Genomic DNA, 26,559 nt, shown 5'->3' with positions numbered 1-26,559 from the left:
GTCGCTGATGTACGATGTATGAGTGCAGGTGCTTCTGAAGGGTCAATAGTTCCTGTACCAGTAGTGAAATCCGTCGGGTAACTCATTAAATCTATGTGCAGTAATGAGTCATACTCTCAATTTACTAAAGATTCAATTTGGCTGGTGTAGAAAAAGTGTCTGTTCGTTAAAAATATAATAAAGAATTCTGAGTGTGCATTGACTGCGCATGTGTCTGTATCTGCGCATAGCTGATGATTTGTACATGCCAGGAGACGCTTTACTCTTTTAATTAGGAGTTTATGCAATTCACTGGGATTTCAAAAAAAAGAATTGTATGCAAAATTTATTAAACGTGTTAATATGATCATCGATCATCGATTATCTACCCTTGTCTTTTATTTAATTGCAATCTATCAACGTATGTATATCAACGTATTTAAACTAGCTGTATCGTGTATCCTGAATCAATCCAATGGTGTTTTCTTTCTTTTATTGTTACGAATTATACATCCTCTCTCTCTGGTAAAAGAAATAAAAGATGGCAGTTGAAATGAAGTCCTAACTAATTTTTCATCGGCAATCCTTGTTCAACATCCGAAATTGATCTATTTCTCAAAAAATACAACCTGTGAAAGTATACACTTCTTTTTTTTTAAATACTGCTGGCTTTAATTAGAATATGTGTTTGAATGACGCAGTGCTAAAGATCTACTGAGTGATTCTAGGCAGCAGGAAGTCTTTAGTTGTAAAGCGTCTTTTAACATATTCATTACCCCCATAAAGAAAGGAAAATCGTTTTTAACATTAAATTACCAAAAGAAAACGAATCTTATGATATTTTATCCATAAATGGCCTAATCGAAGTTAAAATATGACTTTGGTATATTATGGAAGTCGTTACTAAGTAACTACTGGTGTGTTTTATAATCAAAATATAAATTGAAGCTCTTATATATACTTATATTTTTTAGTATGAGGTGATTTGATTTCTATTATGCCTAAATAAATTTTTCGTTTTTTTTTAATGAAATTGGAAACAAATTAGATGTGACGGAGAGCATCATCATGCTCTATTCTGACAATAAATATTTCATAGAAGACTTACTGACTATGGTAGAAAGTTCAATTATGTCTGTAGAAATTCGATACACATCTAAATATATATCATAATACTTTGAAATTCTGATCATTAAAAATATAAATAGAAGGGTGTGGATTTAAACAAAAAGACAATGTCACAAAGCGGACAACCAAAAACCATAATTTGAAAGTATACGTAAAAACGGACAACAATATATTGGATGGAGAGCTGTCGCATTGGCACTTATACCACATCTTCTTATATCTAACAACATAACAAAATGAAATACAACTAAAAGGAAAACAACAGGCCATAAAACACTACATCTTAAACAGCATATTTAATATACAAACTATAACCATAAACCGGGGGTGATTCGTGCGTATAAGGAATCGGTGAGTCTGCAGATAATTGCTTCAATAGTGACTGTCATGTAACCTTTGTTTATGAAATACGTAACATATTATATCCGATGGAAATGAATTATAATATTATAATTACAATCTATTAAAAATATATGTTTTAACCCTTAGACACCCACAAATTCATTACGTATCGGTAAATATTATCACATCTTACCCTTAACACTAACTGAATTTTATATTTTAAATGAAAAGTTTTTAAGGACAATATAGATAGAAAAGACTAAATTAAATACTAGTAAAAACAACACAAATATTGAAAAATTCCAGGTGCACTAATGAACAAAACAGCATTATCAAGAACTAAAACGAGAGCATTATTATCTGATACACTTAAAAATTAATGCATCAGTTTTATGGTAATTTGCTAAAATATATGTCGAGCGACCAGTATTAGCAGATATGTGTATTAGCAGATACATGTATGTGAGATGGTATGTGTAATGTTCTTCATAGCAACGCATTGCTCTATGCTGAATAGAAGTAGCGGATATATAATGAAGAAAGAAAGACGAACGAACTTCTTTTCACCTTTAACCGCCCGCTTCGTAAAGCAGGTGGTATAATTACGAAAGACATTATGTTCTTCAAAATAAATTGCATTGGATTACGGCCCATTAACTTTCAAGTTTATATATTTTTTTAGCAATAACTGCCTATCAGTATACATCACTATTGTTTCAGATTTTTTTCCGTTAACAAAAGGTCTTCTAGGTTTAACTACATTGTATCTCTCATTTTCGATTCATTAACTCTGAAGCAATAAATTTTAAAATCATTCAAACAAAGTGCATGATTAAGGTCAAGTTACAGTCAATTACCAATTTAACAAATTTTTGTAAGATGCTTATTTAAAACAAAGGCATGTTGTACTTCAGTTATAAATTGATATACAATCTATCTTGCTTTCTTTATTTCTCTAAATAGAAATTAACATTTTATAAAAGTAGCATTTATTTGAAGAGAACACACGCCACGAACATCCGTAATTCGAGGACAATAGTGTTAATGGTTGTGTTGAAATTGAAAACACAGCATTGTCTTAATAAGCGAAATGCCATGAAACATTATTTACAATGGCCAGCTCATTTAAAAAAAAATAATACACGTATTATTATATTGCTCCCCAATGTTCAAAGTTATTAGAAAAGAACAATGATAATATAGACATTTGACTCTTTCTTTGTGACCATGGATGGCGTTGTTATACAATGTACTACATGTAGTTTAATTCTGTTCAACAGCTTAACACCACCAAAGGATACTTATCACCAAGAGTTCAAGTCGATGATTAATTAGATGGCATCTTGACTAAAATATACACGAAACGAAGCTATACGTATTTTCATGCCAGTGCCCTGTTTATTGTTTATTTTAGACTTTTAATAGTTTGGATAAATGATTTACATTGTTATAAATCAAATATGAGAATTTGATTAAAATCCGTGAACATGAGTTTGACAGCTAGTGCCCTTTTAAATGAGCAATGCGACTGGTGCCACATTGCAGAGACGGATCTGTGTATAAGTTAGGAGCAGCCGAGTCATATCTGGATTTTTTATGGGTTCCGTGTTGCGCAGTCTTATTTTTTCTTTATATTGTTTCTTAGACTGTTGTTTGTCTTTTCATCGCTTTGCGCATTTGAGGCCATTGCGTTCCCAGTTTGTCTTGATTTTAGTTTAAATGTCCCTTTGACATCTTCCTCCTCTCTTTAAGTCACCATTTATATTCCACTAGGTCAAGTCATTTTGAAATATTGCAGAGTTCAACAATAAGACTAAATTCCAAAACAAAAAACGGGGATTTTTACCGATCTGGCTAGCTGCCATAATTTTTAAGGCCTACCAAGTCATGAGGATTTCAGATTCATCGAAAGATCTTTTAATTGTATATTATACTCGTAGACAAAACAGCTATTATATGAATGCTGCTCCGCAACACAGATAAAAATCCAATTACCTGCTCAGCTTAATCCGGCTTTTCAATAAAATGAGGTTAACATCGATTGAATGTCCAATTTTGGCTTGTAGACATTATGTTACATGGTAACCTACAAAATTAATTAAATACAGATTAAGGCTGGTACGCATGCACACATAGAATCCGCTAAACTTTCCGACTTTTCTTAATGAGGTGAGAAAAGTCTTTGATTTTAAATATGTGATTCAGAAAATACAAATATGTTATTTTTCGCATATTAGGAATATCTCTTAAATAGAAATATAGGAGTATAAATGATTCTAATAGAAAATTAATTTTCCGTTAAAAATACAAATAAAGGCAATATTATATATTTAATAAGAATGTACATATGACTAATAGATTTCTGAATTAATGTAATATTGTACAAAAAACCTATGTATATCAATCTTTACCTCGTGATCAATTATAGTAGTGATCAATGGATCTATTAGTCGAAATCAGTTGATCTTTAACCAAATGATGAACGCATTATTGTTTTGGAGGCTAATTCTTATCGGTATATGAAACCCTTCTATCTGATTGGTAAATCTGTGAAACGAAACAATCAATCTGCTCGTTCTAGCAAGTGGTTTTATAAGCTAATGTTCTGCTGTGAAGACTTTATATTACCAGTTCAATTGTATTTTACTGTCGCTGGAGGTATTTTTATTTGTCTCTCAATGTATATAGATAAGTAACGCTTAATTAGCGTGTTTAGTATATAAGACACAGAGCTACAGATGTTTGCTAATTGGAAGACGAGTGAAAAAGATACATTTATTATATATTGAGAGAAGAAATTAGAAAACATCACCTCTTCAGCATGAACACACGAATTTAGATTTAAAACACGTTATTCCTTCTTAAGGCATTTATTTATATATCATTAAACATATTTTACATAACATTTGACTGAAGGAAATAATATTAGACTTAAAAACTATAATAGTATTTTCCGTCATCAGTGCGTCTCTATCGAACGTTTATTGGAAAGTAAGCCAGAAGCCACACATGTGCATCGTATCACAAGAAATGCAGAAATTTCTATTTTAAAGTTTTAATCCAGCAACCTCCGTGAACGAACTTGAACAAACTATGGCTAATATATCTAACGAAGCAACGTTGAACCACACTGAATATGGAAATATGTTTTGGCTTCCGTGGTGGCAACAGTTTCTCTTCATAACGGCATTTATAATACTCATTTTGGTGGCAGCAGTGGGTAATTTAGTTGTAATATGGATAGTTTTGGCGCACAAACGTATGAGGACAGTGACTAATTATTTCTTGGTCAACTTAGCAGTAGCTGATGCTTTGATTTCAATTCTGAACACATTGTTCACTTCAACTTTTCTTATGTACCAGGACTGGTGGTACGGAAATATATGGTGCAAATTTACTATGTTTATATCTATTTGTACAGTAGTTGCAAGTGTTCTGACACTTATGGCGATCGCAATAGATAGGTATGTAATTTCTTAACAGTAAAGTATTTTTCACACTATTCATAATTTTGACATATGTTAATATAATTTATTATCATCACACATTTACAAAGCGCTATAGGGAACAAAACAAGTTTCATATTTTATACAAAATGATACGTTCAATTGCCTAGGACTATTTTGTATTTGCTATACCGGTTTAATTTCATTGCCAAATCTGTTTCGATTTTATAAACCGATTATTTTATAAATACAGAACATGTTTCTCGAGCACGAGTGGTATGCACTAAAACAAGCCATGAGCAAGTTTAACTGCTTAAAAAACGCATATAGCTATCACTAACAAAAATGTGAGCTATAACGACGTCGATGGGGATACTCAAATGTTCTTAAATGGTGCCTTATTAAATATGTCGATTTTGACATAAGTATTTCCCAACTTTCATATAATTTATAACAGATGCAGTGCAATAAAATCGATTACAATTAGGCATTGAAAGCAAACTGATAGACAAAGGGATTAAATTTTAGCATACATTTTGTTTTGGCTATTTTTCTTCAATCGGTTTTGACAAAAATCAGAAAAGTGGAAAATTCAAAGGAAACATTGATGTTACTACCTCTAATTGTATGGTTATCTCAGAAAAACGTTAAATAAATTAAGTGACAAGAAAATTAAGATACTTTTACACAATAATGGTATACTGATTACTGCTAGAGTTTATTCCAGAATAACTGCTCACACTTGTCAGGGCTCTATTGCTGAAATAATAAAGATAATTGAATTTTTGTTTGACTTGAAGCAAACCAAAACATTTGTGTTCACATAGTAGCAGTGTTTCCATTAAACTTCCAAGAACATGATTAATTGTTGTTTATTGTTAGTTACTTCACATCAAGTAGACACTTTTAGAGAAATAATCTGATTATAGCAAAAAATAAATCATTAATTGTTAATACCATTGCAAAAAATGGACATTTAACCAAAGGATACAGTGAGAAGTCACCGTGTTGCCTTAAAAAAAACTTGCATATGCATTGAGCGTATCGCAATTGCAACATGTTTTATTGAAAAGCCCGACCAGAGGTTTATAATAATATATGATGTACATGTATTGATACATGTAATAGTCAACACGATTTCTTCGCTCGGGATCGTTATGATAAGCGATACACTACACAAACCAATATAAAAAAGTCAAATAAATAAAAAAGACTTACATGTAATTCGTATACAAAATATCTTTATACATGTACAATTGAAGCTGTTAGAGAATTATACTGTTTATTAAATATATTTGAAATCCAAATAATGAGATTACAATATTATAGGCTGAAACATTGTTTCTTTTATTTCCTAAAATCCAATTTAGAATCCTCCTGACACCATAGTTATTCTTCAACCCCTACAATAAACCGGTTTTCACAGCCGATTACGGCGCCCCTACTGCGGTGACTGCCCTATGGACATGCTTAGCCTGATTTTTTTTCTACGAAATTGGTCAATAATTATCAGATTTTATCTTGAATGTATAGAATAAGACTTATTTTCAAGGATGTAAAACGTTCCTAGAAATATCAGCAATATCCGACCATTGATTGAAAATTTAGCCATTTTGGTCAGAACAAAAACACTTCATTAAGACAAAAAAATCTCGTTATTTTGACCAGTCAAATGTCACATCTTAATATGTTCACTGAAACAAGCCATCAATAATGGCTATGGCCTTTATTATGTTTGTAAGTTATTTCCGAGTTCATTAAGCAATAGTTTAAACTTCAATGGCTTTCTTCTAATACTAGTATCTTTTTTCAGTTCATTAAATGTGCATTTTACTGCCAAGTACAGATATAGATTCCATTCTTGATTATAATGAGAAATAGAGATATTTTTTTTTTATGAATGATTTGAAAGGTAAATTTGTTAATCACGAAATTAAATGACATTTTGAATAAGTATTATTAGAACACAATACAATCTCATATACATATACCTTTAATTTCCTCTCATACTATTTGTGTTCTACAAAGTATTAATTGATATTGTACACATCATGCAATCACCTTATCAGAAGCATTTTAAAGGGGCACTAGCTACGAGATATATTAAAAATCTAAAATAAATATACTATTTTTTTTGGCTCAATCATTAATAAAATGCAAATAGTAAAATTATATTTCGCTTTTAGCAGCCAATATGGTTTAATTTTGTCAAATTAAGCTAAAAAAACATTGATTATGAATTATTCACTTGCAAGTGAATAATTCGACCTTATTGAATCCGTATTCATGTGAACTTCAATTTAACCCCTTAGCTTGAGATGGATAACACGTGAATTGTATGTGTAAAGTTATTTAAAGGAAAAGAATGTCAACATTGAAAGTGAATCTAAGGTAAATCATTTGATTGACTGATTCGATCCACAAAAAACATGTCATATTATATAGGTAAACACGATGATAGACATAAATTTTCTCATTTCTAATATGAAATTAAATAGACCTAGACAAATCAACAGCACGAGTTAGCTTAATCTATTTATATCTATATTTATGTTTACATCGCTTTTATGGTCATCGGATGACTTTACAGGTCAACTCGATAGTTAATTAGATGGCGTATAGACTAAAATACACACGAAACGAAGCTACGTATGTATCATACCCGTGTCCTGTTAAATGTTTATTTCAGACTTTTAATAGTTTGGATCAATGTTTTACATTGTTATAAAGCAAATATGAGAATTTGGTTAAAATCGGTGAACATGAATTTGACAGCTAGTGTCCCTTTATTAATAAGTAAGTTTCATCATATATATAACTTAGAGGCAGACTAAATGTTCTCACCTTCATCCAGGCCTGTCTCTATTACAAGACCTAACTAATGTATGTATTGTTAATTTGTTCTCGTCATACACATGCATGAAATACTTGCCACTGGACGTTAAGCAAACAACGATTGAACAACCATATCTAAATGTTCAGTTGTTAGTAATACTCTGTCACATCTCATTATCCTGAGTCAACGCAATGGCAACTTTGACGCCACTTAGTCTCTGATTGAGTGATCATATCTCATTGACAATCATAATTTTACCATATTTTCTTATTCTATAAAGTTAATAGGGCCAGTTGTTTGAAACCTCCTTTGCCGCTAGATTGATCATTTAGTTGGTAACACACATTTGGGTTATTAATCTCATTTTCTAATTCTGGTAGACTATTGGGAAATTCTGATTCTGGAATACCAAAAGAATAATCTGATCAATTGACTTTTTACAAAAGATAATGACATACATTTAAAAATACTATTTTTATTTCAAAGTTTAGCGTAAGCAGAGAAAACCGAGAAAAAAAATCGATTCTTTCTGAAAACAATTACTTTCATTATTGGTAATATCAGACCACACTTGTAGAATATGAAATTTCAATCCTGGTATCAATGATGAGTTTATTGATAATTTGGCATATTTTGTTTTTGAAATTGATCATTCTGTTTTGAATATAGATGTCTATGAATATTTCGGGGTATACGTTAATGTTACAGTAATCTCTCGCGACAAAGGTTATCAAGTCAAAGATTTCAACCATAGAAAAGTGTCTATATAACATGTCAAGCTCTTGATCGCCGGAAGAGTCTATACAAGTTGAGAAATTATGAGACTTTTCCCGAGTTGGTAATAACACGAGCAACACGACGGTTGCCAAATGTGGAGCAGGATTTGCTTAGCCTTCCGGGGCACCTGATATCACTCCCATTTTTTGGTGGGGTTCGAATTGCTTAGTCTTTAGTTTTCTATGATGTGTCTTTTGTACTATTGTATGCATGTCTTTTTATTTTTAACCATGGCATTGTCAGTTTATTTTCTATCTATGAGTTTGAATGTCCCTCTGGTATCTTTTGCTCCTCGTTTAAACATCTGTTAACACAACATTTACTATAAACAGAGAAACACCTAGATAAACACCGATATAACCAGTTCCGTACTACGGACTAGCATATGTACAACAAATGGTGTGTTATAAATATTTTTTTGAGGCTTTAAAATATTAATCAGTGAAAAAAAAGGTACCGGCACAATCACTACAAAAATAATTTCTTAATTCTTTGATACATGTAACAAATAAGAAAAACACAAGTACAAGCTACATTTATACCACATTAAAATTATCAACTGTCTTAACGATTCGGAAACTTGTGTGTTGGCTTATGAAATTAAGACTTCAAGATCTTTTAAGACTTTCGGCATTAATAGGGTTTTATCCTTGATTCAAACGATATTAAAGTCAGTATGATATTTCGCTCTCGTATAGACTTTTACATTTCAATTAAGATACGATATTACAACATTCATACTGTGTTTCTTTAAATAATATATGATTCTCTGCATGAGTTTCAGAGTTGAAAGCAACAATTTGTATGGAAATTATACATCTCAGATTTAGTTTCAAATAATGTTTGTGATGTAGCCTTGTAGGTGTTACACAATGATCTTTTGAGTTTTGTGTTGCGTTTTTTTTTTTTTGTACTTTTGTATGTCTTTTTTTCTTTAGGTCCATCGGTTTCATAATTATTTTTGTTTTATTTCCCCCCAAAGATTTGAAATATGCTAAACTTTTGAAGATGGTATGAAAATTGATACTTTTGGCTACACGGGAATTATAATTGATTACCAATGTTTGGTTGTAATGGGGAATTTAAAGCCGATGCCTCCTGCAAGAATAGAGTCGGTGTCACTTTCTTTTTAAAAAGTTAATACTCTCTTAAGTCAATAAGTGGCCTGTTTCAAAGCAATAGGATGCCTTCTTACAGCATACCCTTATTTTCTAACAGCAATTTGAAAATCTCGCCCTTCATTCCGGCGGACATACCTTGCAAAACCGACATATTGTATTATTTATTGTCGTCCAGAATAGAGACATTAGATATTTACAACAGGTCGTTCGGGAAGCACCAACTAATTCGAAAAAAGGACACGAACTGTGTTAAAACATATGTTAAGAGGAATGAGACGTAATTCAGGAAACAAGTGTAATTCATAAGTGTTTCTCGTATATAGATTAGACCGTTGGTTTTCCCATTTCAATGGTTTTACACTAGTAAATGTTTGGGGCCCTTTATAGCTTGCTGTGCGGTTCGAGCCAATGCTCCGTGTTGAAGACCGTACTTCGACCTATAATGGTTTACTTTGATAAATTGTGACTTGATGGAGAGTTGTCTCAGTGGCACTCATGTATAGCATATCTTATTAAATCTAGTTATATTATTGTTTACTGGAAAGAGCCGAAGCACGCCTCCGGGCGCGGTATTTACTCTCAGCGTTGAAGACCCAATTTGACCGTATTTTGTTATCAATCTTGTCCACTTTGAATATCTAATAAATGATTTGATCGTCAGCATTATAGTTATTGACAGAAATGTCAAACAATGACAATACAGAATGGTGATTCAACAGTATTTCTGTCTTAAGTACTTTCTTAAGGTATAAGTAGTTTCCAAGTGTATTGTTAGGGACTAATTTCAATTAGAGAAGTCAATATTGTGTCAGTTTTCTTTAATGAAAGTAATTGTAATGCTGTAAGGAAGTTGTTGGAACAATAATATATTTTTTTGTACGAAAATTAATGCAGTGTCGGCAACATTTTGTTTTAATTAAAGTTTTTGTTCATTTATATATTCAAGAGCATTTTTACTAAACAAGTACACATTTTTGTTTAGGGGCCAGCTGAAGTCTGCCTCCGCGTGCGTGATTTACTTGCTGTGTTGAAAACCCATTGGTGGCCATCAGGTGGGTTTTTATTCTTTGGTTGTGTTGTTGTCTCTTTGTCTGTGACACATTCCCCATTTGGATTCTTTTCATTTAACAATGTGGAGTCATTGAGTCTTTGGACTCGTGAATGGTAAATATAATTCTGCCATTATCAAAGCCTGTGTGTCCTTTTCTCTTTTCATATATTGTCTAGAACATTGTTTCAGTATAAAAAGTATATAAACATTAGTAGGATAGAACTACGATTCCAGTACAGGAGTTGAAGATACCTTTTTTTCTTTTTAGCTATTTGTCTCTAATGATTACAGTGATATGTTTACCTTTGAAAATAAATTGAAGCTGAATCTATACAGGTATTTTTAAGTCGTATGCTCAAAAATAGATATATTTCCATTTTGAAAACAGGAAAATGTAGTCACGAGATATTTCTATATATTGAAACTACAAATAGCTGCAGCTGAAATTAAAGCAGTGTCATAAAAAACAATAAAACGATGGGTTTGTTTCATGTTTGGATATGAATCACTTCGATAATATGCATCCAAAAATAGTTGTATGTTTTGAATGAAAAATCAATATGAATACGTTTACCGAACTAAGAGCAATACCACGCGTTTAAATTGGTTCCATTTTAAAAGTGATTATCCATTTTCACCTTGAATTGAGAATGGTGCAAGATAATTTATCATACAATATTATTTGTTTGTGGTAATTTATTAAAGCTACCGTTTTTTTAAATATATAAATTTTGTACCATACAGTGCAGGCACTTAAATAATAGACTGTTATAAATTGGTCTAAAATGTGCTTTATCAATTCATCACAATAAATCTTTACGAGAAACATGCTAACAACGCATAACATAAACCATTGTCCTGTCAAATATCGTCTTTGATTTTCGTAAAGTGCGTTCTTTTATTTAAACGTACATGGAAGACAAAAAAATAGTATTTTCATAATTTGCGTTACACGTGTAACACGTGTATTATGAATGTTATCATGTTATGTCGGATTTGTAAGAAGTACTTTCTTTTAATAAAAGCATATTACATGAAATGTGAAGCAAGTGCATTATCATCAAAAATTATCAGATAAAAGATGTAATATTTGAGCGTTGATAAATTCTCAAGAGGAATTCCTCTGCATTTTAGTTCAAAGGGTTCGTAATTTTTTACGCAAACTGTACAGTTCTTAATTTAAAATCTATTAAGAAAGAGGAAGAGATCACCAATTAAAATGACATTGAAATATAGCAGGCACATAAGACAGCAGTGCAGTTATGCATTTACATAAAAAATGATATAATTGGATTGCTATCAAGTTTCGGTTTAATGCTTAAAAATAATTGCTGTCAGCGCCTGTGAATATGGTAATGGCCAATTTCACCTGGATTTGTTTTACTCACAGGACCAAATTTAAGTGACTGAAATCTTAATGGAGTTTCAATATCAAAGAGTTTACATAATGAATATTAAAAATTTCTAATAATTCAACTATAATATCCATAAAACAAAACAAAAATGTCTGTGTAATACATGGATATTTGTTAAGATTAATTTTGATGCAGGATAGCAAATTTTACAGATATTTGTCAATTTTTATCTTTAAACATTCGATAATTTACACAATTTAAACAGGTACATTTTGTAGCAGTGTATCTTGAAACACAGCTTTACCTCAGTCTGATAAATAACGGTTTTGGTAAGAATGTCTCTCCTTAAATTTTTATGATCACTGATTCTTATATGAAATCTTTTAAACTGACCAATTTGAGCAATCTATAAACACTTATTATTTGTCTACATGGTTAGAAACACGACTTATATTAATAATATAAATATACACGTTCTCCACCTATGTATTACATCTGTAGATGATTCAGAGACATCGAATGATATGCACACACAGGGCTTGGGAAGGGGAGGAGGGCAAATATATGTTATCAGGCATCAGGCAGATCAAACCATATTCACAAGAGTAGCCCATGATAAGAATTTTGTCGTTTTCTCTGTGTAAGGGTAGAACTTTCAAAACAAAAGACGTCGTTTGGGCTGAGTAAGAAATATACTCGTATGCATAGCTACGTCCGGTCAAAATTGGTACTGTACAGTTGAACTGATGTCTCCTTCCAGAAGAAGGACAATGCTCCCTTTAAGTTTAACTATATAAAACAACACTTCCATGGTCGCCATTGATCTATTGCAGTGCAAAACTGGTGTCATCATTAAAATTTCAAAGTTTAAGTTAGCATAAATTATCTACCCGTAATCCTGCTCAAATCAATTTTAAATGCATATCTAATCGATTTTATTTTGTGATTGCGAAGTGTCCCCTTCCGCTGCACTTTCTCTTAAGCAAAATATAGGTTAACCCTTTAAGGAATTTAGACAATTTGCCAACGGTCAAGGTCAAGGATTATAGCCTACGGCTTTCAGCCAAGAGATCAACACATACATGTACCGTACAATATCCTTACAAATTTCACACGAATAATTAAGAGAAACAATTTTGGAAAGAAAGTGACGACATCAGTTATATATATTTTCTTCCAGCGCCATTGGTGAGCCTTATATAGAGAAAAACGTACATTTGTTGTACTGAATTGTGTTTTGGTTGGTTTTCTACATATTCATAGTAGGCATGTAAAGTTGTGATAAAATATGTGTATACTGTTAACATTTGGAAAACGGTTTGAAAACGATTATGCTGTGACATACATTCAGGGATAATTGGTCTGTAAGCTACCTCTTTTTACCAGCATGTCGTCAATTAACTGAATACATTAGTTGATGATGACTATGACAATAGGCGACAGTTAAACGGTGGCGACTTACGAATTTAGCTTTTGACTTCACACGAATTTCACTTAACTTCTTATCAGTGGGGTCATTAACGGTCTCCGTGTTTTTATAACTACTGATAAAAGTGTTAGGTAATATACAACAGGCGTGATTGATCACTCTTTCACTTTTAATGGGTACTGAACAAAATGTGTTGAAAACAACCGTCAGGAAGAGATTAACATGAAAGTAAATCATCTAGAGTGTAATCAATTATGATGATGATTAGAAAATTAAGAACAGAATTTACATAACTAATGTTCAAAGGGGAATGATCTGAATCTGAATGCTTATGACATTTGTATTTGTTGAGTTTCAAAATTGTTTCTGTGAAAAATATGTTGCTGTGCGCATGTGCGTGGCAATCAGAACAAAAAGCTATCGTTAAAAATTTATAATAATTTCATGGTATTTTTTTCATATATTGTCATGCCAAAATCAAGAAACAAGAGCATAATGGTGAAAGTTAACATTGGTCAAGTAATTTCAATTAGCTATCTTATTTCTTAAACTTTGATTTTCTGTGTGATAGGTCACTTAGGGAATATTGTTCGTTTTATTTGTCTTTCTTTTTTTGTTCATGGTGTTGTCAGTTTCTACTGTTGAATGTTCTTTATAACTAGCCCACTGTCGACAAAATGAACTCAGTATTCTGGTTGATACGACAGTGACTGATTGTCAGTCAATTGCAATTGCCAGTTGACCAAATATAATTATGTGAATTACCACCTGTACTCCGATTAATATTTTATTATACATGTATGTGTACAATTCAACTATAATGAATTGGCGAGCACTAATATATATGATATTATCGCTAATATACGAAATTTTCCTTTGATATTACTGACTGATTATTTCCTTTCTCATCAAAGTAGAGTGATATGCAAAATTTCGCTAGAACCAAAGGGTGCACGTGCTGTAGTCAATGGCATTAACAACGTCGTCATATGTAAAATAGCGATAAACAGATTATAATTGGTCCTCTCCACACAATTACTTTGCTCACACCCGCCGTACCGGCTCAAGCGATAAAATCAATCTCGTTGAGATGACCAACGATAATCTATTAATATCAGACTGAAATAAAATATCCCAGCTAATCCTGCAATTTGATTGGCTATATAACACGAAAATCCGAAAGGTTATCAATGTTCAAATCAGGACACCCCAGTATTATATAATTGGTATTTGAGGTTCACATGATATATGGGCTCACATTCCTTAAAATTGTCAGTGCCCTTTATCCCCTTCGACTAATTGCTAAAAACGGACAAGGTGTATGAGACCGTATTCCAAGTGAATATCCCGAATAACATATAGTGTTCGTACCACGTGATAACCCTATACATCTGATATAAGCAACAACAAAAAAAACATTCGCTTGGATGCAAGCCTAGTAAAATTTTCCCTATTTATATATATCGATAGAGCAATAAAATAAAGAAATTATAGACAAAACACTTCGGTACATAGCAAGTAAGTATAAGAAATGTTCCTGGAATATTTAAAGTAATGTTTATCCAAAATGCAAGATCATTTATTGTTTCCTCGAATAAGTATTTAACAAGTGTTTTAAAAATTGTCAAATCATATGTACATGTAGTTATTTTAATGATAAGCATGAACTTTTCGTATGATGCTTCATTGATTAAAAAATGCTATTTTTAAAAAGTATACTGAAGTACGTGACCCCTCTTCTCGTAGATATACGAGATCTTTCAATGTCTGTAAAAGTCAATGAATTATTGTTGATAAAAAATTTGCAAAAGTAACTATGATGACTTAATTATAACAGTAACCAACGACACTAAATCAAGGAAGCATAGATAGAAAACATTGATAACTCCATTGATGACAAATGCATGTAAAAATACATTAACAATTTTTAACAATCATGTTTAACACGATAGTACATCATTTGTAGCATTTCGAACAAAACTCCGTGTTTGACCGTTTAATTCAGGGATTAATGAATGTTTTGTTTCTTTCGTTTATTTTTAGAGAAATTTGAACTAATATCATGTACTTTGTGGCTACAAGATGGAAAATAAAAGCCCACTCGAGATAAATAAGTCGCTCCTTTATTGGATAAAAATATTCAGTATAATTAATTTCCACACGTTTTAAAAACGTAAACATTGCAGCTGTTAGTACAAATATCGAAATGCTTATCTATCTTATGAAATTGGTAGTTTTTGGTAAAATTAAGACCTTTATCAAAGATTGGATACATGCATAAACAATTCAATTTTGGAGATTTGATTTTTAAAAACCCCACATGACCATAACTTTTGTCATCTTGCAACACTTCTCTGTAGACAAAATAAAGACAATTTGAATCGGGAATTGGGAACTGCGGCACATAGTTGCAATGACAAAATTATTGGTTTAAGTATTTTATCTAGTTCTTTCTGTAGCTCGGTAGATGTAATGAATAATTTCAACTGTACTCCTTGACATACTAGTAGACACCTCTCTTTTAAAATAAAGAAGAAATTATAGTTTTAGACAAAATTTCATCGTTAAAAACTTTTCCTGCATCTTAAAACAAACAACAATAAAAAAAAATACATGTCACGCCTGGGTAGAATGCAACGGTCACACTTTTTGACTATTCAACTGAGTGATTTTGAAAAAAAAATATCAAAAACATGTGATATAAATATACACAACTGAGGAAAAGGATGCTGAGTTCATACTTTAATAAATTAGATGAACTTTCATAAAATGTTCAAATGTATCTGGCAGCTGCAGGTATAAATAACCACTGCCAAATTATTGTAAAACATAGTACAGATAACATACAGTTATTTGTTTTGATTGAGTATTTAGGAAGTACATTGTAATTAATTTCAGTGATATATCAAAATGCTGTATTTCAAATGCCAGCATTATCCTATATATCAAAATTTTAAGTATCATTTAATTCATATGATCATTATTTAAAGAAGTTTTAATTAGATAAAGCTGTTTCATTGCTTTGGGTTAACTCTGGAAATATAATAAGCTTATCCTTTCATTTCAGCAAACCTTTAGGGTAATGTAATCTAAAAAGATACAAAATGAATTATACTATACTAATATACGATCATCAAATAATATAAATGCAAGAAGAACATTTATTTTAACTTAGGCTTCTTTGTGGATAATCTTAAACGAACTTCTATCTACATTGTTGATGCATTACATTAGTTTGAACATATGTAACGTATTATTTAAAGTGCACTAAGTAAAATTCCTTCAAAACGACATGCATGGATGCAAGTGTATATACATTGTAATTTCTTGTTAAGAAATATATATGGAATTAATGCACAACGAACACAAATATGTAAATGAGGGACAGTCAAACTCATAAATCGAAAATAAACTAAAAACGCCATGGCTAAAAATGAAAAAGACAAACAATAGTACACTTGACATAACATAGAAAACTAAAGAATAAGCAACACTAACCCAATATAACATGCACGACTAAAGAAAACCATTGACAGCAAAAATACATTGGACGTTTTTAGGCCTTTTTCGGGGTTAATATAGCTCTTCAACTCTTCAGGTTCTTATACGACATTGGCTTTAAAACATTCGGCTTTGAGCGTTCCTGGTGAAGATGAATCCAGAAAGAGCATTGGACGCATGAACATAACGATTTGTTTTCATGTTCTAATTATATTTAATTTATGTCATTTCAGGTACATGGCTATTATACATCCACTACGTCCACGACCAACACGAAGAGTAGTTCTTGCGATTTTGTGTATATGGACAGTTTCTATAGCCCTAGCCTTGCCAAACCTGATGTATGGGACACTTATAACATATCCTAATATAACACAAAAAACCTGTGGTCCGGTATGGTCAGATGGAACACCTGCGGAGAGCAAAATTGATTTCTGGTCTGTATTGAATTTTTGTTTTTTGTCATAAATATTCATAAATATGTCTGACTGTTAATGTTATACATATTTTCGTATTGTTCCATACGCCAAAGACCAAGTACAAATTGCATAATGTGGTTACGTAAACATCGGCAGTGTTTCATAAGCAAGAGAATTAAATACGATTCTTTATTTACAAATATAAAATAAACAGATGTGTGGTGTAGATGCATGATACAAATCCTATATAATACAATATAACAACAAATCAAAGAATAAATAATCTACTTTCGATTGAAGTTCGTTTCTACACCTACACTAAGCTAAACTTAATCTGCAAACTGCATGAAAATTGTTACTTTTCGTAACAGTACAACATTTTAATCCTGGTATCTATGATGAGTTTATTTAAAACTTGTAAACACACTTTTTAGACATGTTTTAATTTAAAATACACTTGATCTTAATCTCCGTAGACTTAGCAGTTTATATCTTAAATAACAACTATTTATTTGTTTCTTTCCAGGTACAATGTAGTAATCATAATTGTATCTTATGTGATACCGATGGCTATACTGATCTTAGCTTATAGTAGAATTGGAAAAGAATTGTGGGGTCATAGGGCGATTGGAGAAAATACACAACTACAGTATGACCGGATACAGTCTAAACGAAGGGTAATTTCTTTCACGTTTATAAATGTCATTTATGTAGTATAATCACTTATATGTTTAGCTAGAAAGAAGTTTAAAGTGGTTTCATGATTGTTATATTTCACATCCTACAAGACGCACATTTAATAGGAGAAAGGTTATTGATAAAGACAACAGTAGTATACCGCTGTTCGAAAGTCATAGATCGATAGAGAAAAAACAAATCCGAGTTACAAACTAAAACTGAGGGAAACACATCAAATATAAGAAAACTACGACACATCAGAAACACAACGTTAAAATGTAACACACACAGAAACGGCTATAATATAACAATGGACATTTCCCTGACTTGGTACAGGGCATTTAAAGATAAAAATGGTTGGTTGAACCTGGTTTTGTGGCATGCAAAACCTTCCGCTTTGATGGCAATGTTAATTACAAAATTAAAATGACAACATTACATGACAGGACTACAATACAAATAAATTGGAGAAAATATAGGACAGAGAAACAAAACGAGTAATAGCCAACAACAGGTACCTGGTTAAAAAAATTTACATCATCCTTATTATTTAGAATAATACATACTTTTGCAAACAGTAAATTTTATAAAATGACTATACAATAGATATACATGATTAAACTGAAGTGGTGACTAGCTACAGAACCAAAACGGATAAATGACAAAAATTCACAGCCTTGTTAGCCAAAACCAGTGTTACGCTCAAAGTGACGTCACATTTGAATTTCTAAAACGATCGAGTTCCCAAAATTAAGAAAGAATTTAGATGAAGTTCAAGATTAGTACATTTGTATGACTTATCTAACGTTTATTATTAACAGTGAAAATTACATTACTAACTAATATTGAATAGTAGTAGTAATTAGATAATTAATTGTATTATTTAGCTATGCTGGTGTTCTTCTGAATCAAACTAAAATCTATTAAATGAACTAGATGATCAGTTTTCTCCACCTTAACACAAGAATACAACAGAAAAAAATAAGATGTATAACTACAAAAGTTAAGACATTTGACAAAATCCAATGACGATAACAAATATAAATTTATAAAAATGTACGACGTTGGTACAGTTTGAACTGTTCGTCTCGAAATTTAATTTAGTTTATCGTGTCAATTGATAAGTTAAGTGCGTACTTCTTCGTATTAAAACAGTATGTAATAGAATGCTCTTCTTGTTCTACGAATACCCCCCCCCCTTTTTTTTCCTCTCACCTAAGCAGAGTTTAGAAATCGACACTACACACATTTGACAGTTGCAATTGTCAACTTATGTAATAATACGATGTATCTGTGTAGGTTACCGATGCAAAAGGCGTGTTTCGTTGTATTTGGTATTAGAACAAAAGTGTTGTCTCGTCTGCCTTTTAATAATTGATTTGGACATATATTATATATAAACCAATAGAAATAAAGAGAGTCAATCGCACGCACAAGTATGAGACTTTGAGAGGATAGGCTATTTCAGTTCTTTCATACATGTATCGTTCGCTCGCTACCTGACTCTATATGGTCGTATGTTTTTAACATGGGTTTAAATCTATAACTGCTTGTTTAGTTAATTTAGTGACAGTCAAACATAATTTCTTTCTAATTTGAATTTCACATACACAACTGTCTGTCAGAATATTAGTATCCTTTTCGTATTCCATAAGGTTGTTAATTGTATAATTGATGATGAAAAAGGAAGCGTTAATGTGGAAACCGTTATGATATTCTTTTTGCTACTTGCAACAACAATTTATTCTTGTTTTGTGTTTCCATCATCATTAATCAATAATAAAGTAACTAAAACATGGAATTCAAACGAACATTCTAATTAAATGACAAAAAAAAAACACAGTATGTATAAAAGACTGTACCACCTTGCCAAACATACATGGCTTTGTTATATTGTTGGCCCATTAATTAACTATTGTGTATCTCTTTTCTTGCAGGTTGTAAAAATGATGATTTTTGTGGTGATTGTGTTTGGTGTCTGCTGGTTACCATATCATCTCTACTTTCTGTTGGCATCATCCGTTCCAGATATAACGTTGGCTGAAAACGTACAACAAATATATCTGGTGATTTATTGGATAGCAATGAGTAACTCTATGTACAACCCCATTATATACTGTTGGATGAATGAAAGGTATATTTTGGATTCATTATTATTCGCGGGATACCAATTTTTGTTGACATAACTTATTTTTTTAACTCACTTGAAAAGAATCATTAGAAACGCGTCTGACCAATATTAATTTAAAGTCAATTTATTGTTAAACGTGTATTCATAGAAGGGTCGAAATTTGATGCAACAATGTATATGACTATAGTGAAATGAAGTTAGGAAGAATATGTCTATATAGGTATAGATAATATGGTCGTTATCTTGTTAGCATACTTTTGTCAGTTAATTTACTGGAATGTATTCTACCTGTCAATACACAGCTTTTGCACTCTTTTTTTCTGTACAATTTAATTGAACAACCAAACAGATAGGGTCAAATCTTTTGAATTTATTTCACATTACTACAAATTCCGAAATGTCCCTCAATCCTAACTGACATTCACTGCATCGTTATAGATGGATAAGTGTTCTTAAGTGTTTTAAAAATGTTAGCGTATTTCTGAATGTTATACCAAATAAAAAAAAACATGTTACTAGAAAGGACGTTCCTAGCTGAATAGTTATAGGAAGATGTGGTATGAGTGCCAATGAGACAACTCTCCATCCAAATAACAATTTATAAAAGCAAACCATTATAGGTCAAGGTACGGCTTCAACACGAAGCCTTGGCTCACACCGAACAACAAGCTATAAAGAGAATGTATTGTTCTGACAATGGAGATACATTAATTGTTGTTGAAGATGTCTTTTGGTGCAAACTTTTATAACCCTTGAAACGTTTGCAATATTGTATATGTAGCTCAGAACAATAATTTCATCATCTTAAATTGTCGATTTTTTTAAAAATATTTTATGAAGGCTCCTTTTTTAAGTAGATTGAACAAAGATTTAATATTGACCTTGTGAGAGAAACCACATTGATCCAACCTCTCTTACAAAAATCGAAAGCACTCATGCTAAAGACAGAATTGATATTTTCAATGTTGAATTTATTTTGAACAAATTTCAAGATTTCTTTATCAGAAAATTGTGTTTAAATTTGAAGCCTGTTTCAATGTTCTAAAAAATAGCATTTATCCTTTTAACAGTATGCAATTCCTTGTATATGTTATAATTTGCAGCCTATGTTTTTATACCCTCATTTTAATCCATTGATATATGTTTTATAGGTGATAATGAAAACATCTTACATAATCTAACATAATTTGCATAATTTCTATCTTAAAAACTTGTATCTTTTAATTTCAGATTTCGTTCAGGATTCATTGAAGCGTTTTGTTTCTGTCCATGTAGGCCATGTAAGAGGATAAAGAAAAAATACGTGACATGTTTAAATCCTGTTCGCTCCTTTGCAATGTCAGAGAAATTCAGGAACGGGTCAATGATGCAGACTATGACTGAGTATGTAGATGAATCAGCAAATGCAGGAACTGGTTTAGTTCGTGATAAAAGACACAATAGCAACGACTATGATGAATGCTAATATTTGTGTAATTCGATGCTGAAATATTAAGATATTGAGATATGTTCGATAGGGAAACCCAAGATCCTTTAGGAATGTGGAGATATAACATTAATTTACTATTTACAAATTGTGTATTGTGTACATGGTGTAGTAAATGATGGTTGTTTTTATGAGCTTTTATCAACTTGAAGTTAATTAGTGGTTTTGACAAATTGGTAACGGGACTATATGATTTTCTTTTATCGGTTTACATTTTGAGGAGAACATCAAAGAAATGCTTTCGTTTCCTGGTTCTTTCACAAAGAAGACTAATTGAGTAAAGAATGAACTGTAGTATTTCGAATACATGTATTTAAAAACAAATCTATGGCATCCATTCATTAGCTTATATTGTGTATGTCTATAATAACTGTAAAATGCTAACTATTGTTTGATAAAATGGTTTGTACATTACTTTGTGTGTTACAAATATATACTATACAATTCCATGTCTTCTAATATTTAATTATTAAGTCGATATATTTTCTAACAGAAATTTTTTTTTGAAGTGTTATGTTGACTGTCTCTTTTTGTTTCAATATTTTGTTATAATTTTGTACGTTTCACTTCGGTCGTTTTATGTTTCTCCTTTTTGGTATCTTTTGCCTAATTTTGACAACTGCGCTAAAGTAAAAGACATTCGAGAATATAACTTTCCTTAATTTTTTTACAATATTACGGAGTTATACACAACTGTCATACAAGGGTGAGGATAAGGTAACCACTATAAAACCGTAGAACAAGATTTAACTCACATTTCTTGGAAAATACTTGTACCAAGTCCCGACTTTGAAGACTTTTCTTTAATTATTTCCGTTTAATAGTCTAAAGTTTGATTTTTGTCGGTTTTTGTTGACTTCCTCGCATGTAGAGTTCGGTATGTTCGTTAATATTGTTATTCAAATACAGAAAAGCCATTTTGATGATGAACATCAAGAGTGTACATCCTTCTATAGACAAAATCAATCTTCTAGTAAATTACTCATGTACATTTAAATGGTCCATCAGTGTACACATTCTAGATTAGTTTTCATTAAAAACGCACAGTGCAAACAACTGGAGGCAGATAATTATGAAAAGAGCTTGCATACGTAATTCAATGGTTGTTGTTTGTTGCTGTGTTACATAATTGGTTTTTGTTAACTTTTTTGTACGTAAATTATATATTAGGCCGTTAGTTTTCTCGTATGAGTTGTTTTACATTTATGTTGTAATTACGGGCCTGTTATGTATAGCTGACTGTGTGGTATAGGCGTTGCTTATTGTTGAAAGTCATACGGTGACCTATAGTTGTTTATTTCTGTATCTTTCGTTCTCTTGTGAAGAGTTGTCTCATTGGCAATCACAACACATCTTCTTTATTATACTGAAGGGACAAATTAAAGGTTTGCTGATTGAGAAGCAAATTTGTTTTAAAAATATATTTTCGCAAATTGTTTTGTTGTTCGTCATTTGTTGAAAAATAATTCCAAAAAACCCCTAACCCAACCCCATTTATAGGGGTGGTAAATAGAATACGTATCAATGTTACTTCGTTGATAGTTATATTTATTCATACGACACTGCATTTTATTATAAAACAGAAACTTATTCCTTTTTATGATAATTAAAATCGTCTCACGATCAATCATGATGTAACTATATCTAATGTAGATTATGTTTTTAATCATTTCCATTTTAAGAGAAAATGCACTCGTCTCAAAATTAATTGAGTTATCGAATAGGAGTGAGCCATGTGTCTGTATAATGAGTACATTGTTCCTAACTTAAACTAATCTAGAGATTGCAGTTGGAAGATATTTTACTGTAGATACCTATCTTCTCCTTAGGAAAAATATGTTGCTATTAAACTGACAAAATCTTAAACAATATAATTTATCATATATGGGAATAACTATTTTGTGATGTTTTAGTAAATACCTTTGAATAAACAACAATATTGGAAATACAAATACCCACCCCTACACCACACTGAAAAAAATACCTAGTCAGAATGACTAGTCTGTCTAGTAATCTCAGTTAGATGTCTAGTAGATCAAATCGCTACTGTTTAACCTAGTACCTTTACTCAGCATGCATAGTGAAATTTGATGATGCCCGCTATGTCGTCTTATCTTAAACATCTGGATAGCCGACGCACATCTTCTCGCGCCTCAACACGTGCTTTCATAACAAAGAAAATGGACAAGAAGTTCACATCGTTTCCTTAGAAAAAAGGTAAATATTTCTTATGTTCTGCAAAGTTTGTCATTTTTTAATGTAATATTGTTAAAGTACGTATTATTTTTTTAAGAAATCGCAAATATAACTAAAACAACATAGCTGGTAAACGGCTACAATGAGGATACACAAACTTAAATTGTCTGTTTCTGTTATGAATATTTCCAATTTGATACTATTATAGTTTATTTTTCTTCCAATATCCGACAAGTATGCTTTTGTGGGAATATTGGTTGCTTATATATAGGGAATCACTGAACAAACTGTAGCCCCCCCCCCCTTTAGGTCAGTAAGTGAGCCTCCTTACATAAAGTTCTTGATCTACCACTGATTAATGATTTGTTTTTGGGTTACCGTTAGTTACCATATGGCTATATTGATTCTACCAGCTGCACCTATTTGTTCGTTTCTTTAAAGTCGCTTGGTTTGGGTGTAAAAGCTTGTAGGGGCTTCAAGATTGACAGGACTTGAAAATAATTTTTTTCCGTGTTGCAAATATTTTAAGCTGCATACAATATATATCTCTTTTCTTGTCCTTGTATTTGCTTTATACCTACAACCCTAATTTTTTCATTATATTAGCAGAAACATAGGTAAAATATATATTTTCTAAATAAAGTACAACTTGCTTTTGGATGGCTTTTGTCATTTGACTTTAATGTTAATAACAGTTAGTTGTCAGTTTGTTCAGAAGTATAAAGAAAGGGGTGCGTAAAGAACACCAATACATGTATGTGTTAACCAATACATGTAAAAAAAATCAGACATGTTGCAATATAACACGAAACATGAAATGTCTCATTCACATATAGATAAACATATATAAATAGATAAAGGCAAATGAAATTTCAGAATGTTAACTACTTATAACCAACATAGATCTATTTTCCTAATTCTAATAGTTGCTATATAAACTATAATAAAGTCTCCAGGTGTTGGGTACATTAAAAAAATTTGAAGCAGTTACAATTTAAGGGTTATATATACTTAAACAATTATATTATTTTATTTACAGCAATTATATGGGTAGACCTTCCTGAAATCCAAAGCGAAAATACAAAAGAAAGAAGAGAGAACAAAATCGACAAAAGAAAAAAGAATCTGTGCATATTGTTTATGTGCAAGTGATCCTGCTGCTTTGCTCTAAGTTCGTCTTCAGAAACAGACCGTACAGTTGACACCTGTTATTCAACCAGTAAACAAAAAAATTGAAAAACCGGACTTGGAGACAAAGTTGACCTATATATATCAATGATCCATTGTACATAAGATTTCAAGAATATCAGTTACTTAAAAATAGAAAGAAACAGATTGATATGGCAAAATTTTGGTAAGTGTACAAAAATGTATTACTATTTTAAATAAGTATGAGAAAGAAGATGTGGTATAATTGCCAATGAGACAACTCTCCACAAGAGACCAAATGACACAGAAATTAACAACTATAGGTCACCATACAGCCTTCAACAACGAGCAAAGCCCATACCACATAGTCAGCTATAAAAGGCCCCGAAATGACAAATGTAAAACAATTCAATGAGAAAACTAACGGCCTTATTAATGAAAAAAATGAAGAAAAAAGTGTATGGTCAAAGAACAGAAAATATTGAAAATAAAACTGAAGTAAAATTAAATGGACATTTGTATATTTGAAAATAAAGAACCGAAAAATGAATTCAGTTAACCTTTACTTTTTTAAATGCAAAATTCAAACTGAAACAACTTATATTTTTACGACACAAGGAATCTTCGTTCCTTTAGGATTGGAAAGATGCATCTGCTGTCTTGAGCCAGTTCTTCTGCTGAGAAGTGCACTTGTGTTGTATATTTCATAAAAATGCATAATAATTATTTGTTTTCTGTAATTCATTGCTGCTCATGTACATGTACTTTGAAAGAAACAACCAAAAAGTTAAATATTTCAAAAATATTAGGTCAGAAACAGGAAGTGGCGTGTATATGGCATAATGAAATAATCACTATTCAGGAGTACATCATTATGTTGTACCTGGCTGACATAAAAAAAAATGAGTCCGTGAAACTAAAGTTTCATTACACACTTCACTATCGGTTATTCAATTCTATTCACATCTTACATTCTATCTCTGTATTTTGCAGATCTGGGAAGTAGAACCAGGGAACAGGGATGAATTCCAAACAGTCCAAGAAGTATTGGTAGGACCAAGAACAATTGATGACCAAGTTTGGACCAGAATTATCAAAATAAATGATATTAAATGTTTTGCTTTGTTTAGAGTATTTTTATTTACTATTCTTAATGTTAGTGTTCTAAAATAATAAGTAACATAAAAAAACAAAAAAATACACAAATGTTAACAGGTTTATAAAATCAACAAGAAGTACATAATTGAGAAATTTAGTATAATATAAATGAGACAATTATCAACCGAGGACATGTTTTCTTTAATGGGGTTTATTGTCAGTCGTTTCCTGAAGTTTATTTCTGATTGATTTCGTTAAGCCTATGTTTAGATTTTGCAGTCAAATCCTTTTCTCTCTTCACTGGACGCTCTTGAGAATGAGGAAATGCATGTGGAACATGCATTATCTTAGGGACTGGCTAGTCAGGCTGCGTTCGCAGCAAGAGATAACTTGACTAGGATGATAAGTAGACTTGACTATTGGTCTAGTACAAAAAC

At 31.4% G+C, this 26,559-nt stretch overlaps 1 protein-coding gene and 1 long non-coding RNA gene across 2 annotated transcripts; both read left to right on the top strand.

The window, feature by feature from the left end:
- The first annotated feature begins 3,901 nt into the window (after positions 1 to 3,901).
- Positions 3,902 to 22,128, top strand: LOC139488838 (tachykinin-like peptides receptor 99D). Its single transcript, XM_071274783.1, has 5 exons — positions 3,902 to 4,913; positions 17,199 to 17,402; positions 17,911 to 18,061; positions 20,000 to 20,196; positions 21,424 to 22,128. The coding sequence occupies exons 1-5, from the start codon at positions 4,543 to 4,545 to the stop codon at positions 21,656 to 21,658; spliced, it is 1,158 nt and encodes a 385-aa protein (XP_071130884.1). The 5' UTR covers positions 3,902 to 4,542; the 3' UTR covers positions 21,659 to 22,128.
- Positions 22,129 to 23,669: 1,541 nt separating this feature from the next.
- LOC139488839 (uncharacterized) lies at positions 23,670 to 26,141 on the top strand. The gene is made up of 3 exons (XR_011656090.1): positions 23,670 to 23,896; positions 24,915 to 25,229; positions 26,018 to 26,141. It is a non-coding gene; the product is annotated as an uncharacterized lncRNA (long non-coding RNA).
- The last annotated feature ends 418 nt before the right edge of the window (positions 26,142 to 26,559 follow it).

This window comes from Mytilus edulis, chromosome 9 (assembly GCF_963676685.1).
Source record: "Mytilus edulis chromosome 9, xbMytEdul2.2, whole genome shotgun sequence".
Classification (NCBI taxonomy): Eukaryota; Metazoa; Mollusca; class Bivalvia; order Mytilida; family Mytilidae; genus Mytilus; species Mytilus edulis.
The sequence above is the reverse complement of the archived record's forward strand: the minus strand, read 5'-3'. Positions and strand labels throughout refer to the sequence as shown.

Excerpts from the sequence above, each read along its gene's own strand:
- LOC139488838 (XM_071274783.1), top strand. The coding sequence starts at position 4,543 with ATGGCTAATATATCTAACGAAGCAACGTTGAACCACACTGAATATGGA. Across the intron at positions 18,062-19,999 it reads GGATACAGTCTAAACGAAGG|GTTGTAAAAATGATGATTTT; the intron begins GTAATTTCTTTC and ends CTTTTCTTGCAG. Across the intron at positions 20,197-21,423 it reads TACTGTTGGATGAATGAAAG|ATTTCGTTCAGGATTCATTG; the intron begins GTATATTTTGGA and ends TTTTAATTTCAG.